At 42.5% G+C, this 15697-nt stretch overlaps 1 protein-coding gene across 1 annotated transcript in view; it reads left to right on the top strand.

Annotated features, from left to right (window-relative positions):
* Window positions 1-15697, top strand: part of LOC145405583 (uncharacterized) — a 60339-nt gene that overhangs the window by 13357 nt on the left and 31285 nt on the right. Inside the window, exon 2 of the mRNA XM_080276909.1 lies at window positions 7326-7405. Coding sequence (XP_080133035.1) covers window positions 7326-7405 — 80 coding nt within the window. The remainder of the gene's footprint in view (window positions 1-7325; window positions 7406-15697) is intronic.

Genomic DNA, 15697 nt, shown 5'->3' with positions numbered 1-15697 from the left:
TGACGAGGGATGGGATTCGCGTGGGCTTAGAAGCCTCCATTTATTTTATATACTGTATATTATTTTTACACCTGTTCCTTCAGAGTGAGAGCGTGTTATATTCTGACCGGTATCTATCTATCTATCTATATAATATATATATATATATATATATATATATATATATATATATATATATATAGATATATATATATATATATATATATAGATATATATAGATATATATATATATATATATATATATGTGTGTGTGTGTGTGTGTGTGTGTGTGTCTGTGTGTCTGTGTGTGTGTGTGTGTGTGTCTGTGTGTGTGTGTGTGTGTCTGTGTGTGTGTGTGTGTCTGTGTCTTTTAACATAACTCAAATACTTTTTACCTGATTTTAACCAAATTTGGTGGAAGGGTTGAGGTGCAGCAAATGAGTAAACAGTGTCTTCTTAGAGTAATATGATAAAGAACAAAGTCACAGGGTAGGTCAAACGTGGCCTAGCAAAATCAGATTAAACAGTTTTCATCCTGTTCTGACCAAACTGTGCCGAGGCGTTAAGTCAAAATAAGGATAAAGAGATAAGCAGGTGAAGGGCATAGGAAAATATCAACGGATAAGGTCACTTGACAGTGTCGATTCAGATAGATTTTAAGAAAATCAAAGTTGGCTGAATGATTAAGGGTTAGACAAGAATCCAGCAATTCAGTTCTGAGAGTTTTGTGTCAAGGGCCAAGGCTAAAGGGCAAAGTCAAATATTCAACTCTGAAACTATTTGGTGGCGTGTGTTGGTTCCTGTTTCTTCATTTATTTACTTGACTTTTTACTTATTATCGTTGTGTTTATATGACACGTTAATTCTATAATATGTGCACCGACCAGTCTCCTTTTATGGGCTCAGGAGCCTCCCTGGAACAACATTTCCTTTAAAAAGCTGCTGAATATTCTCTTGCATGCTTATTCTACGTGCAGATCAAGTCTATATACGAGTATATATACATACATCCATACATACTTACATATATCTATATCTATGTATCTATCTATATCTATATGTACTGTATATATATATATATATATATATATATATATATATATATATATATATATATATATACATACATATATATATATATATATATATATATATATATATATATATATATATACATATATATATATATATATATATATATATATATATATATATATATATATACATACATATATATATATATATATATATATATATATATATATATATATATATATACATATATATATATATATATATAATTTTATCCGTACTAAATGCTCTCAACTCTCCAACTCGAATTCTTCCCGCTTCTTCTGGCATCTTGCCAATATCCTTTCAAACAACTTTACCTCATCATCCTTCCTCCTCTTTTCTACTCGGATGGCTCTGTAGCTATTCTTTCTGCTGATAAAGCAGACCTCTTCGCTCAGACTTTCTCCTCCATTTCCACCTCAGACGATTCCGGTGCTGTTCCTCCATCACTTCCCCCTTCAGACTTCCTCATGGCTGACATTAAAATTTCTTCAGCTGATGTATTTTCTGCCATCACTGGCCTCAGTACCAACAAGGCATATGGGTCTGATGGGATCCCTCCTGTTGTCCTGAAGAACTGTGCTTCTGTGCTAACACCCAGCCTAGATAAACTCTTTTGCCTTTGTCTATCAAATGTGGAGAGAATGGAGAATGGAGGACTTACTAAGAGGGTGTATGTTGGTGAAGTGAAGGGAGGGAGAGGGAAGGGGAGACCGAGGATGAGGTTGAGGGATAGAGTTGACAGGTATATGAGGGAGAGGGGAGTGATTTGGGGGGAGAGCAGTCAAATGGTGGGTGACAGAAGGACTTGGAGGCCTTTTGTCTGCGGCCACCCTTTGCGGGATAAGGGCGTCTGGCTATAGATAAATAGACGGACTATCAACTTGTATCTTTCCTTCTTGCTGGAAGTTTGCTATCATTCAGCCGGTCCCAAAGAAGGGTGACCATTCCCAACCCTCTAACTATCGTCCAATTGCTTTAACATCCTAAATCTCGAAAGTTTTCGAGTATATTCCTAACACAAGAATTTTAAAGCATCTTTTCTATCACATCCTTCTTTATGATCGTCAGTATGGGTTCCGTCAGGGACGCTCCACTGGCGATCTTCTCACCTTCCTTTCAGAAACCTGGTCATCCACGTTTTGGGATTTTGGCGAAAGCTTTGCCATTGCACTTGACATCTCAATGGCTTTCTGTTGAGTCTGGCATTAATCTTTAGTTTCCAAACTGCCCTCTTACAGTTTCTAAACTTCTATCTGTGCCTTCATAAATAGCTTCCTTTCTGGTCGTTCTACAGCTGCTGTTGTAGACGGCCATCGTTCTTCTAGATCCATCAGTAGTCGTGTTCCTCAGGGCTCTGTCCCATCACCAACTCTCTTCCTTTTATTCATCAATTAGCTTCTAAGCTGTACATCTAACCTATATTCACTCATACGCAGATGATTCCACTCCTCACCTTTCCATACGGTTCTCGCAACGTCCATTTCAGCAGTTGCTTCAACAAACAAGGGAAGAGGCTATGGAACATCTAATGTCTGACTTGGCTCGTATCTCTGACTGGGGTAAAAATAATCTTGTTTTTAATGCATCAAAAACTCACTTTTTAACATCTATCAACCCGACAAAATCTTCCACAGGAGTACCCACTAAGGTTTAATAATATCCAGCTTAATCCTGCATCATCCTTAAACATACATGGGGTTTCATTCACTCGGGACTTAACCTGGAAAGATCATAATTATTACATCTTGTAAAATCTGCTTCCAAGAGATTAGGTGTGTTAGGCCAACTCCGTTCCTTCTTTACCCCTGCACAGTTGTTGACTTTATACACGAGTTTTATTCGCCCCAGTGTATAGTACAGCTCTCATGTGTGGGGAGGCTCCCCACATATAGCTCTTCTGAGTATGGTGGTCAAAGGCTTTTCATCAACTCGCCTCCTCTTACTGCCACCCTTCAACCTCCGTCTCTTCGCCGCACTGTTGCATCATTATCTCTTTTCCATCGCTAGTCCAGTGGTCACTGCTCCTCTGATCTGTCTGCTTGCATCACTCCACCTCCACGACGGGCGCGTAGCACCCGTCTAGCAACAAATTCTCATCCCTTTTCTGTCCAGCTCTGCAAGGCAAGAGTTAACCGTTACTCTCAGTCCTTTATTTATGCAACGGGTCAGCTCTGGAACTGTCTCCCTCTGTCTGTATTTCCTACTTCTTATGATCTCCAGTCTTTCAAACGCAGTGTGTCCACGCATCTCGAAATGAACGGATCTTGAATTTGGTTCTCTTTTGTATTATATATATATATATATATATATATATATATATATATATATATATATATATATATATATATATATGTATAGATAGATAGAGAGATAGATATATGTGTGTGTGTGTGTGTGTGTGTGTGTGTGTGTGTGTGTGTGTGTGTGTGTGTGTGTGTGTGTATAATTGAATAATGTAAAACAGAACACTTTTCTGGAAGATGTATTGTGCAAAATTATAATCACTAAAGAAGAGGATCTAGGGAGCCTCCCAAGAGAGGAAGTGATGATGCAATGGTTAGCACAAGTAGCTCACACGTGAAGATATCTGAGTTCCATTCCCTAACGTAGGTTTAAATTCATCTGCTGAGTGTCACACTCAGGGTAAGATTTGCTAGCTTGGCTAAATACTGATTGTCTGCCTTAATGACCCCCGTGCAGTCGACAGGCATTCATCCAAGCCCATATTATTTTTCTTACTGAGCCAACGACATTGCGGACTTATATCCATATTAATAACAGAATATTTACAACAGTATTGCGGTACTATACTGATGTTAATGAAAGTGTATGAAGGTGTAATATCACACACACACACACACACACACACACACACACACACACACACACACACACACACACACACACACACACACACACACACACACAATACAGGTGAGCACGAGAATGTTGCTACAATAGCTCCCACTCTTTCCTTGGTTGTGTTGTGGCGAGGTGATTCATTTATTGGAGAGAGAGAGAGAGAGAGAGAGAGAGAGAGAGAGAGAGAGAGAGAAGGGGGGGAACCAAAAAGAGAAAATAGAAACTGGCAACAAAAATCTACTTCCCTGTACACGTACCACCAGTGTACAAAATTTTCGATTTTTTTAAAACAACAAAATAGGAGGAAAACAAATGAATAAAAAATAATCCATGCACCAGATTCCTCCAACGTAACAGTCTGTAACAGTTGAACTTGAACAGCCGTAGGTTGAATTTGGGAGGAAACCACTCTGCGGAAGCGAGTTCCAAAGATATGCAGTAAAGGGATTAGAAGACTTCTGATAGGCAGAAGTTCTGCAATATGGCAGTATGACAGTCTAGTCATCAGTGCTACCAGATACCCGTGTAGGGTGGGGGAAGGCGTGGATGTGTGGCACAATGGATGCAACTTCGTCTGAGCAGATGCTATAAAAGTATCTGTAAAATAAAGCAAGGGAAGCAACATTCCTTTTTACTTGTAGGGGAGGTAGTTTATTTGTAATGACAGGGTTATTAATAATTCTAACAGCTTTGCTCAGAATTTTGTCTAGTTGTTTTAGTGCAACTTCTCCACATCCATTCCACAAGGGTAAGCAATACTCCAGCTGAGACAGCACATGACTCATGTAAATTATATCTATTTTCTCGCCAGTGAAGAAGTTACAGACTCTGTACAATAATCTAAGTTTCTTTGAAGCGGTTTTAGCAAGCGATGTAACATAAGAGGTCCAGCTGAGGGCGTTGTTAAGTGAAACACCAAGAATTTTAATACTTTTAGAGATAGGAATTTAGTAGCATTGAAGGTAATATAGGAATCAGGCAATAAACTGTACGAGTATATATTTGGTTTTTCTGGCGTTAATTGAGATTATTATATTGACCCCATTAAGAGATCTTGGATATGTCTTGATTTATGGAGATTGCTGTACTGAGTCGTGAGTTAAAGATATTAAACTTTGTGAATGGGTGTATAAGTGTGAATGAACTGTGAAGTGTTGGCTCATCTGCATATAAATGAATGGGATTTTGGGTGATAGATAAGAGATCATTAATATGAATTAGGAATATGGTTGGAGCCAGAACTGACCCTTGCGGCACGCCGGGATTAATCAAGTGGAAATTGGAATATACATCATCTACTTTTATTCTCATCTTTCTGTTGCTAAGATATGAGGAAATCAGAGGAACAAAAAATGATGGGCCATATCAAAGGAGTTTGGATAGTAGGGAATGGTGCCACACTCTGTCAAAAGCTTTAGAAATTTCAAGGGCTACTGGATCGGTTTCTCCATTTTGGTCAATTGATTGATGGGTGGTACGAGTTAGAAGATTGAGTTTATCGACAGTGGATCTTTTGTGGTAAAAGCCATACTATCACTAAGTAAGTTTTTGGATTCAAGAAGTTTAACTGTTTGCTTATTAATTACAGTCTCAAATCCTTTACCAAGAGAAGATGTGATAGCTATTGGTCTGAAATTGGAGGGGTCGGAGGAATTTTCTTTCTTCGAAATTGGGTGGATATTGGCCTCTTTCCAAGAGTTAGGGAATGAAGAAGTACGTATGCATAGTCTGAATAATTTAACTAGAACAGGAGTAAATTCTGGTGAACACTTTCTCAAACCAATTGGAGGAATCCATCTGGACCTGGAATTATTCCGGCTATGGACAAGACTGCCATTGCAGGGATCACTGACATACATACAGGGAGTCACAGGGTGGGAGGGAGGGAGAGGGAAAGGGGGAGGAAGGATGAGAGGGAGGTAGGAAGAGTGGAAGTGAAGGAGAGGAAGAGCGAGGAAGGGATTATGAGAAAATGAAGGAAGTGAGAGAGAGAGAGAGAGAGAGAGAGAGAGAGAAGGAGGGCGTAAAGAAAGCAAACACAGTTAAACGGATAGATAGACAGGCAGACACGAGATTGAAAGTAACATCTTATTCTCTCTCTCTCTCTCTCTCTCTCTCTCTCTCTCTCTCTCCTACAATGGCTGTCAATAAGGATGAAAAGTGTAGGATATGTAACTCTGATACTGACCCGCTGCATTTCCTAACTTCCATTCCTCCCTACATAACTGCTTTCTCTCCCTCCCTCCCTCCTTATTTGCCTTCTCTCCCTTCGTCCCTCCATAATTGCATTTCTTACATCCCTCTCTCCTTCTGATAGGTTTTTTTCCTTCATGCTTCCTTCCGTCCTTCTCTTCCTCCTGATATGGTTTCTTTTTTTTCGTCACTTTTCTCTCATTTCTTCAATTATTTTCCCTTCCCATTTTCTCTCTGTTCCTCCCTTCTTTTCCTTCCCTCTCTTCCTCCTTTCTTCCACAACTTTTCCGTTCTATCTCAGTACCATCTCTTCCTATTTGTCCTTCCCCCTCTCCATGTCTCCGTCTCCCTCTCCCACTCCCTTGCATTTCCTTACATCCTACTCTCCCTTCCTCCCTCCCTCATTCTTCTTTTTTTTTTCTCTCTCTCTCTCTCCTTCGCTCTTTCCTTTTATCTCCCTCTCTGTTCCTTTTCCTCTTCTCCTTTCCGCTCTCCTTTTTCCTTCTCTCTGTCCCTTTTCTTTCTCTGCTTCCTTCTCTCCCTTGTCCTTCTGTCCTTCCTTCTCTTCTTTTTCCTTCTTTCTCTCCCCTTTCCTTCATTCGTTCTCTCTCTGCTCTTCCTTTAATCTTTTTCCTTCTTTCTCCATCCCTTTTTCCTTCTCTCCCTCTCCTTCCCTCCCTTCCTTCCTCTTCCCCAACTTCCTGGTTTCCACACCGCCACAATATAATTTCCTGTGCTATTCCCAAACCCAGCCTGTTTACCCAGACCTGCCACCAAAAAACCATTGAAAACACACTTATTTTCTCACACACACACACACACACACACACACACACACACACACACACACACACACACACACACACACACACACACACACACACACACACACACACACACACATACACACACACACACACATCAGCTACGCCTGTCTCCACAACACTAACCTTTATACTCCACCTGTCTCTACCTCACCTGTCTCTACCACATCTGTTTCTAGCATACCTGTCTCATTACCACACCTGCCTCATTACCTTACCTGATTTACCACACCCGTCTCTATCACACCTGTGTCTACCACATCAATACAACACCTGTCTATTTACCATATCTCTCTCTCTCTCTACCACTCTTCATTCCTTACCACACCTTACTGTACCACATAAACCTGCCATTACCATACTAATTAATATTTTTGTCTGTCTCACCAGGTGTGTGAACGGCCATGTGAGAGGTGACCACACGTGCATCTGTCACCCATGCTGGGACGGGCCCGCCTGCAACACATACGGTACCTCTCTCTCTCTCTCTCTCTCTCTCTCTCTCTCTCTCTCTCTCTCTCTCTCTCTCTCTCTCTCTCTCTCTCTCTCTCTCTCTCTCTCTCAGCAGTTATACAAGGAATGCAGGGAAATTAGAGCTACAAGTTTTACAAGCTAAATATGCCTCTTTCTTGAGGTAGTCAGTCATAAAGCGTAACCCTAAGATGGTTTGTGAAGTCTTTGACAACTGTGGGCGTGTCCGGCACCAAGCGTGGTCCACCAGCTTGATCTGGTGTGTTGTTAGTGGCTGGACGTCCACATCTGTGTGAAGATGTTCCACAAGGCAACTGTCTTGGCAGAGAAGGCACGCTGATGCCTGGTGGTATGAGAATGAGACCCCCAGGAGAATATGGATGCTCATCACCGATCTTGTGCTGCGCTCACTTCTCCTCCAGGGACCCTTGGTCCCCCAGGTGTGTCATGGGCTGCACATGTGCCTTGTGTAGGTCTGTCAGGGCGCTGACTTTCTGCGATGCTCTTAAGCGTCTAGTTACCAGCTCTCTGCTCCTTGATGTTTCTGTTGCCGTTATTATTCCTCCTTTATGCTGTTCATGAGGCGTATGACACGTTGTTGAACTTTGTCCAGCAGGTTAAGGTGACAGCGAGCACTTGAAATCCAGGTGAGGAAAGCGTATTCCATAACGAGCCGAACCTTGTCCTTGTAATGGGTCAGTAGGCCATCAACTTTAAAAAGGTTCCTCTTCCTTCTCAACAGTGACACCTTCAGTGTGGTTTAACGAGCCACGCTTTGAAAATGGCAGTCAAACTGAAGCTTGGAGTCAACATCCACTCCAAGGATATTGATGTATTCTTGCAGCTGTAAGTTGTCTTGTCCAAGCTTCAGCTTCCCTTGCAACTTCTGAACTTGAGATTTCCATAGTTTGAGTTTTGTTGGTAGCAGGCTTGACTTGGCACCGTCATGCCCAATATAAGACGTCGTCTAGGAGTGACCTCCAACTTTGAGAAGTGTCGAGACAGTGTAGTATACAGTCATCAGCATAAGCTGATGCTGCTTCGGATGTGGTCGTGAAATACATATTCCACAAATGAGACCAAGGACTGATCCCTGTAGGACAGGGGCTTCCACTGGATACCTGACTGAGGTGTGTCCGTTAAAGACGATGCTGGAACTATGGCCCGTTAGGTAATTGGACAGAAGTTCTAGCAGATCTCCCATTACCCATGCTCTCCAATTATGCCACAAGCAAACGTGCCACAAGCAGTCAGTGATCCAGCAATATCGAAAACCATAAACAAGGGTAGCCAGGCCCGAATCAAGGTTATCATTCTACGAGTTGGAAGAGCAGAAGTAACAGGCCAGATGTTGATCGTCCTTTCCTGAATCCAGATTGTTGCAGTGACAGCAGATGATGCACTTCAAGGAAGGTGGTCAGTTAGTCCACTATTATCTTCTCGAAGATCTTACTGGCAGCTGAGAGGAGGGAGATAAGATGATTAACCAATTCACCACCTGGCGTTTTCAGTGCAGGGATCCTCTCATGGGAGATGATGCTTTTGTTTCTTCTTCACTAGGGTCTACTACTGCTTATGATCAGACTGTGAGACTTTGCTTCAAGTCTGCTTTGCCCACTCTGTTGTCCTGGTCATTGTCCTCCAGGATTTCTTGTGTAAGGTCTTGTTTCACCAAGCAGGTCATTTAGTACAAGGTTCATGCCTTGTACTTATTCTCTGTAGTAACTCGACATCAGTACCCGAATCAAGCGATCTTTTGGGTCAGCTGTGTATGTCATGTGGGGTACACGTTGCTGTTGCAGGTTGAGCAGTGTAGTGGAAAGAATGTTTACATCTTGGTCCACACTGCCAAAAAGAATCGAGTCCCGGCCAGTAGTGACCAATGCCTGCCAAATTGACAACCAGTTTGCACGTTCCAACAGCCATTTGACCTTTTGGCTAATTTCCCTCTCTAGCTGGGGTGAGTTTAATCTAGGAAAGCACAGCAAAATGATTGGAGATGCCAAGTCGTTCCAGAGAGCGGCACTGCACGCATTTCTCAGGCATATCCGTGAGTACAGGGTTCAGTGAGCCTCCACATATGTGTGTTCGGAAGCTGGCATGGTTAACGAGCCTCTAAACCACTGTAAGCTCTGTGAATGCACGCTGATTCAGATGTTGGTTCAGGTCACCCACATCGACATTTCTGGCCGCTATTAGTTGCCATGATATGGTCAAGCTGCTCAGTGAGGAAGGCAGCGTGGACATAGCTTTTCCACTGTGGGCAGTAGAGAGCACAAAGTAAGAAACCGTTCCTGTCGGCAAGGATAACGCTAAAGAAAAGCATTTCTAGCGCTTCTGGAATCTGAATTGAAAGAGTCTGCACCTGTAATCCATCTCAGTAAGACAGCTACTCCTTTATCTTGTCCGCCTTAGCAATACCGAATCCAGTGGCAGTACCCAGAGATAAGGTCACTCATAGTCACAAAATCTTCATCCAAGAATATCTCGACCGTCACCACAATATCTGTGTGGCGTTTGAGGGCATAGGTGTGGGTCAGTTCCCCAGCATTGGTCCTCTCTCTCTCTCTCTCTCTCTCTCTCTCTCTCTCTCTCTCAAATTCCCATACAGTATTCCCTCACTCCAGTAGAGTCAGACCCGCGCCTCTCCATATTCGGCCATGAATTCACCTCCCCCACCACTTGAACACGACGCTAGGCTCAATGGCTAAAGCGGGTATCGTACTTTAAAGGTATTGGGTTTACGTCCTGGGTGGGGGGAAAAGTGGGGACAGGAGTAAGGTGTCCTTATGTAATTATTAGTTAGGAATTAGCTTGGTGAATGAATGGATGCCAAAGGATATCTGTCTATCTATCTATCTATCTATCTCTATCTATCTATCTATCTATATCTAAATCTATATCTATATCTACCTATCTATCTATCTATATAGCGAGACAGGCAAAAATACGCAGATATTGACAAGCAGATAGATTAGGTAGACAGATACATAGGTTGGCTGACTGACTGATAACCTGACTGACTGATAAACAGAACGACAGACAGATGGGCACAGACAGATAAACAGAGAAGCCAAAATATAGAGTCGGCTGATAGTCAAACATGCAGAGAGACAGAGAAGAGAGGTAAATATGTAAAGAACCACGTGGGTAAGGCATACTGTATATGACACATGCAGATGACGATGTACATACAGTACATAGATATACTGACAGATAGATACCCTAACAGACAGACTACCCCCCTGGGGGTAGGGTTTTTTTTCAGGAATACTCCCCCGGTATCCCTGCTTGTCGTACAAGGCGACTAAAGGGTTGGCGGAGGGCTAGTGCCCCTCCACGGAAAACAAATAACTAAAAAGAAGAACAAGAAGCCTCGGACAAGGACTGACCAAAAGATGACGACCAAGGACCGGACAAAGGACATGGTAATCGGAACATGGAACGTAAGAGGAGCGAATGATGAGGTGAAAGAAAGAGATTGTCCAGGTGCTTGAGGGTGCGAAAGTTGATGTATGTGGAGTAACTGAAAATAAATGGTGAGGTGAGAGGGTGAGATAATGGGAATATGGATGGGGTATATGTGCAGGAGTAGGTGAGAATGAGAGGGCAAAAGAAGGAGTGTGTCTAGTTGTGAGTAAAAGATGGAAGAACATAGGAGAGTATGGATCAGTTGGGTCAAGGATTGGGTGGGTAAGAGTGAGAGTTGGAATACAAATGTGGGCGATTGTGTGTGTGTATGCGCCAAAGCAAGATCGTGCAAGCAGAGTGAGGGAAGAGTTCTGGACAAATGTGGAAGTGTGCATAGAAAAGTTTGGAAGGAATGAGAGTGTTTTTGATCGGTGATATGAATGGTAAAGTAGGGAATGTGAAGGTGGATGGAATAGTTGGTGAGTGGGGTGTGCCTACTGAGATAGATGAGAATGGCAGTGCGTTAGTGGACATTTGTGCTAGGAAGGGGTTGGTGATAGCCAATACCCTCTTCAGGCATCAAATGATCCACAGGTATACATGGCGAGTGATGAGAAGGGTGGGTGGTGAACTGAATGAAAGGAAGGCAATGACTGATTATGTGTGTGTGGATGAAAGGATGCGAAGATGTGTAATGGATGCAAGAGCTTATAGAGGTTGGGGGAGTGGACTTTCTGACTACTACTTGATGGTGGCCAGAATCAAGATCCAACTAAGATGGAGATATAGAAAAAGGGAAAGACGGGAAGAAGGAGTATTTGCAAGGAGAGTGGAAAGGTTACAAGAGGATGAGAAAAAGGCAGAGTATAAGAGAGAAGTGGAGGAAAGATTGGGCAAATATGAATTGGAGCAGATGGGGGGCGTGGGAGGTGTGTGCAAGATATTCACAGAAGAAATATGTCCAGCATGTGATGTGGTGTGTGAGATGAAGAGAAGACGGAGAGGGGTGCAAGGAACAGCGTGGTGGAATGAAGAGGTGAGACAGGCTGTGGCACAAAAGAAGAAAGCATACAATGAATGGATGAGAAATAGGGGCGTGGAAGAAGTTGAGAGGAGGAAGAGAGAGTTATATGTAGAAAGAAAGAGAGAGGAGAAAAGATTAGTAAGAGAGAGTAAGAAGACAGTGGATGAGGAATTTGGAAGGAATTTGAGTGTAAAGTGGAGGGACTGTAAGAAAATGTTCTGGAAAGAGGTGAAGAGAGTAAGACAGGGTGGAAGTGAAGTTAGCAGGGGAGTGAAAGATAAAAATGGTAGATTACTAGTAGAGAAGGGAGAAAAAGTGAGCAGATGGAGAGAACACTTAAAGGAATTGTTGAACATAGAGGATGGAAGTAATGCGAGTATAAGTGGCTGGGGAATGGCTGGGAGAAGGAGGGAGGTGAGAAGACAGGAAGAAATCAGTAAGATAGAAGTTGTGGAAACAATGAAGAAAGTTAAATTGGGGAAAGCCCCAAGAACTGATGGAGTGTGTGGTGAAATGCTGAAGCATGGGGGAAAGATAGCAGTAGAAAGGATGTGGAAGATGTGCAGATTGGCCTGGGAGGAAGGTAGAGTTCCGGAGGACTGAAAGTCAGGTATAATTATTCCCTTGTACAAAGGAATAGGGGAAAAAGAAGTGTGTGGTAATCGTGGGGGAATTTGTCTCCTTAGTATAATAGGAAAAATGTATGGTAGGATACTTATTGACAGAGTTAGGGAAATAACAGAGGAATTAGTTGGAGAAGAACAGGGAGGCTTTAGGAAGGGAAGAGGTTGTGTAGATCTGATATTCTTTCTTAGATCTTTAGTGGAAAAGTTTCTAGAGAAGGGAAAGAAGTTGTATGCGGCTTTCATGGATTTGGAGAAAACATATGACAGGGTGGATAGACAAGGATTGTGGAAAGTATTAAGAATATATGGAGTAGATGAGAAGTTGTTGAATGCTGTAAAGAGTATGTATGATGATGCTAAGGCTGCAGTGCGTGTGGATGGTGAACTGAGTGAATTTTTCTCTTTGAAGGTTGGGTTGAAACAGGGATGTGTCATGTTTCCATGGTTGTTCAATCTGTACATGGATGGGGTAATAAAACAGGTACAAGGTAGGGTAGTGGATATTGGAGTGGCCCTGGTGAGAGAGGGTAGTGTTTGGAAACTCCCTGTACTGTTGTTTGCAGATGATACTATGTTGTTGAGTGAAGACGAAGGGGAGCTGCAAGGCTTGGTGGATGAGTTTGGGAGAGTGTGTAGGAAACGGAATCTAAAGGTGAATGGAGGGAAGAGTAAAGTGATGGTCTTTGAGAGAGGTGAAGTCAGTGAATGTGCGGCGAGGTTGGATGGTGAGGAATTGGAATATGTGAGTACGTTTAAGTCTTGGGTAGTGTGATGACTTTGAGTAAGGATGGAGGTTTGGAGGGTGAAGTGCTTGAAAGGGTACAGCAGGGAAGAAAGGTTGCTGGTTCCTTGAAAGCAGTGGTAAGAATCAGGGAAGTGAGCATGGAAGTGAAAAAGTTACTACATGACAGTATTGTGATACCAACTCTAACGTATGGAAGTGAAGCTTGGACGTTGCTGGAAGGGCACAAGTTGTGGAAATGAATTATTTAAGAGGAGCCTGTGGAGTCACATGGAGAGACAGGCTGACAAATGAGGATGTAAAGGAGCGTTGTGGTGTGGATGTGGATGTGATAGGAAGCGTTATGAGGAATACACTGAGGTGGTTTGGCCATGTGGAGAGGATGGAGGGTGAAAGACTGACGAAGAGAGTGTATGTGAGTGAGGTGGAGGGGGGGAGAGGGGAGGGGGAGGCCGAGGATGAGATGAAGGGATGGGGTGGAGAGGTATATGTGAGAGGGGGGTGTGAGTTGGGAGCAGGGCGGTGAAATGGCGGGGGACAGGGCGACGTGGAGGCGATTTGTTTATGGCCACCCCGAACGGGATTGAGGCGTCTGGCAATAGATAGAAAGACGAATGAAGCAAAATCATTCGGGGGCTGAATGCTAATAGCCCTCCAGAATATGTTGCTGGGTAAGGGACAAGCTACCTACTGTATAAACAAATTTGAAGTTCGCAAAACTCTACGGAATTCAGTCACCGCGTTTTACAAAAAGACAATTCTTATTATTGAAAGAACAATATTCGGAGGGCAGAATGCTGATCGCCCACCAAAATATGCTGTTGGCAAAGGTATAAACTACCTCAAACCAAATTTGCATTTTTTTTTTGCAAAACTACAGAATTCAGTCACTGCACATCACACACAAAAAAGCCAATCCATCGTTTTCTTTCATCGCAAAACTCTACGGAAATCAGTCACCGCGTGTCACAAAACGCCAACCCATATTAAAAATGAAATAAAACCATTCTGTGGTCGAATGCTACTCGTCCGCCAAATATGTTGTTGGCTAACGTAAAAACTACCTGCAAACCAAATGTAAAGAAAATTCGCAAAACTCTATAGAATTCAGTCACCATGTTTCATGAAAAGCCCATCAATATTAGGAAATATATGATGGCTGGCATCCGGTCATCTTTGATCAAATCCAAAGTAATAGGCTTCTGCACATCTAGATAGTTTATATTTCCTGAAAGTTAGTTGAAAATTCGTAAACAACTTCTCGAAATATTTTGGCAACAAACTTTCACACACACACACACACACACACACACACACACACACACTGAAGAAACTATATTGCCTCACCTTGCTAAAGGCGGATGATAAATATATTGGTTTTGGCAAAATTCTCACCAAAAGTAATATACTTTGCTCATCTACATAGTTGCTATTTCCTGAAAGTTTGGTGAAAATTCGTCCACAACTTTTCGAGAATTTTTGCCAACACACACACACACACACACACACACACACACACACACACACACACACACACACACACACACACACACACACGAAATCTATACTCGCCTCCCCTTGCTAAAGATGGGAGATAATCCGGAAGTCATAGAGGTATGGGGTGAAAGAAAAGCAGTTACATTATGAAACAGAAGGATTCGGGGGCCGAATGCTAATCACTCGCCAAAATATTTTGTAGGCTAAGGTACAAGATACCAACAAACCAGATCTGAAGACGAGATATTTTGACAACAGATAAACACACATACACACACACACACACACACACACACACACACACACACACACACACACACACTACATCGCCTCGCCATGCTAAAGGAGGCCGATATTCGCAAAACTCAGTGGGATTCAGTCACAGCGTTTCACAAGAAGCCAATCCACATTAAAAAATATGTGGTGGCTGGCATTCGGTCATCACTGATCAGTTCCTTACTGAAAGTAAAAGGCTTCTGCACATCCACGTAGTTGTTATTTCCTGAAAGTTTGGTGAAAATTCGTAAATAACTTATCGAAATATTTTGCCAACACACACACACACACACACACACACACACACACACACACACACACACACACACACACACACACACACACTGAAGAAACTATACCGCCTTTCCTTGCTAAAGGCGGACGATAAATATTAATTTGTCAGTCTATAGATAGTTAGATATAAACAGAGAGAGAGAGAGAGAGAGAGAGAGAGAGAGGTGTTTTGACGGTGGTGGCATTTGATTGATCACTGACCAAAATGGAGGAAAGAAGTCAAAAGGCAGAGAGAGAGAGAGAGAGAGAGAGAAATCAAATTTAAGCCATCGCCAGCAGCTTCCTGTGTACTTCCTCCCTTTCTCTTTCCATTTCTTTCGTTGCTTTTTTTTTTCATTTCATTTTTCATCCGAGCTCCCTCTTACTTTCCCTCTACTCTCTCTCTGTCTCTCTCTCTCTCTCTCTCTCTCTCTCTCTCTCT

The sequence above is a fragment of the Coenobita brevimanus genome, chromosome 67, assembly GCF_032717465.1.
Source record: "Coenobita brevimanus isolate Jiangsu-jjx chromosome 67, ASM3271746v2, whole genome shotgun sequence".
Classification (NCBI taxonomy): domain Eukaryota; kingdom Metazoa; phylum Arthropoda; class Malacostraca; order Decapoda; family Coenobitidae; genus Coenobita; species Coenobita brevimanus.
The sequence above is the reverse complement of the archived record's forward strand: the minus strand, read 5'-3'. Positions and strand labels throughout refer to the sequence as shown.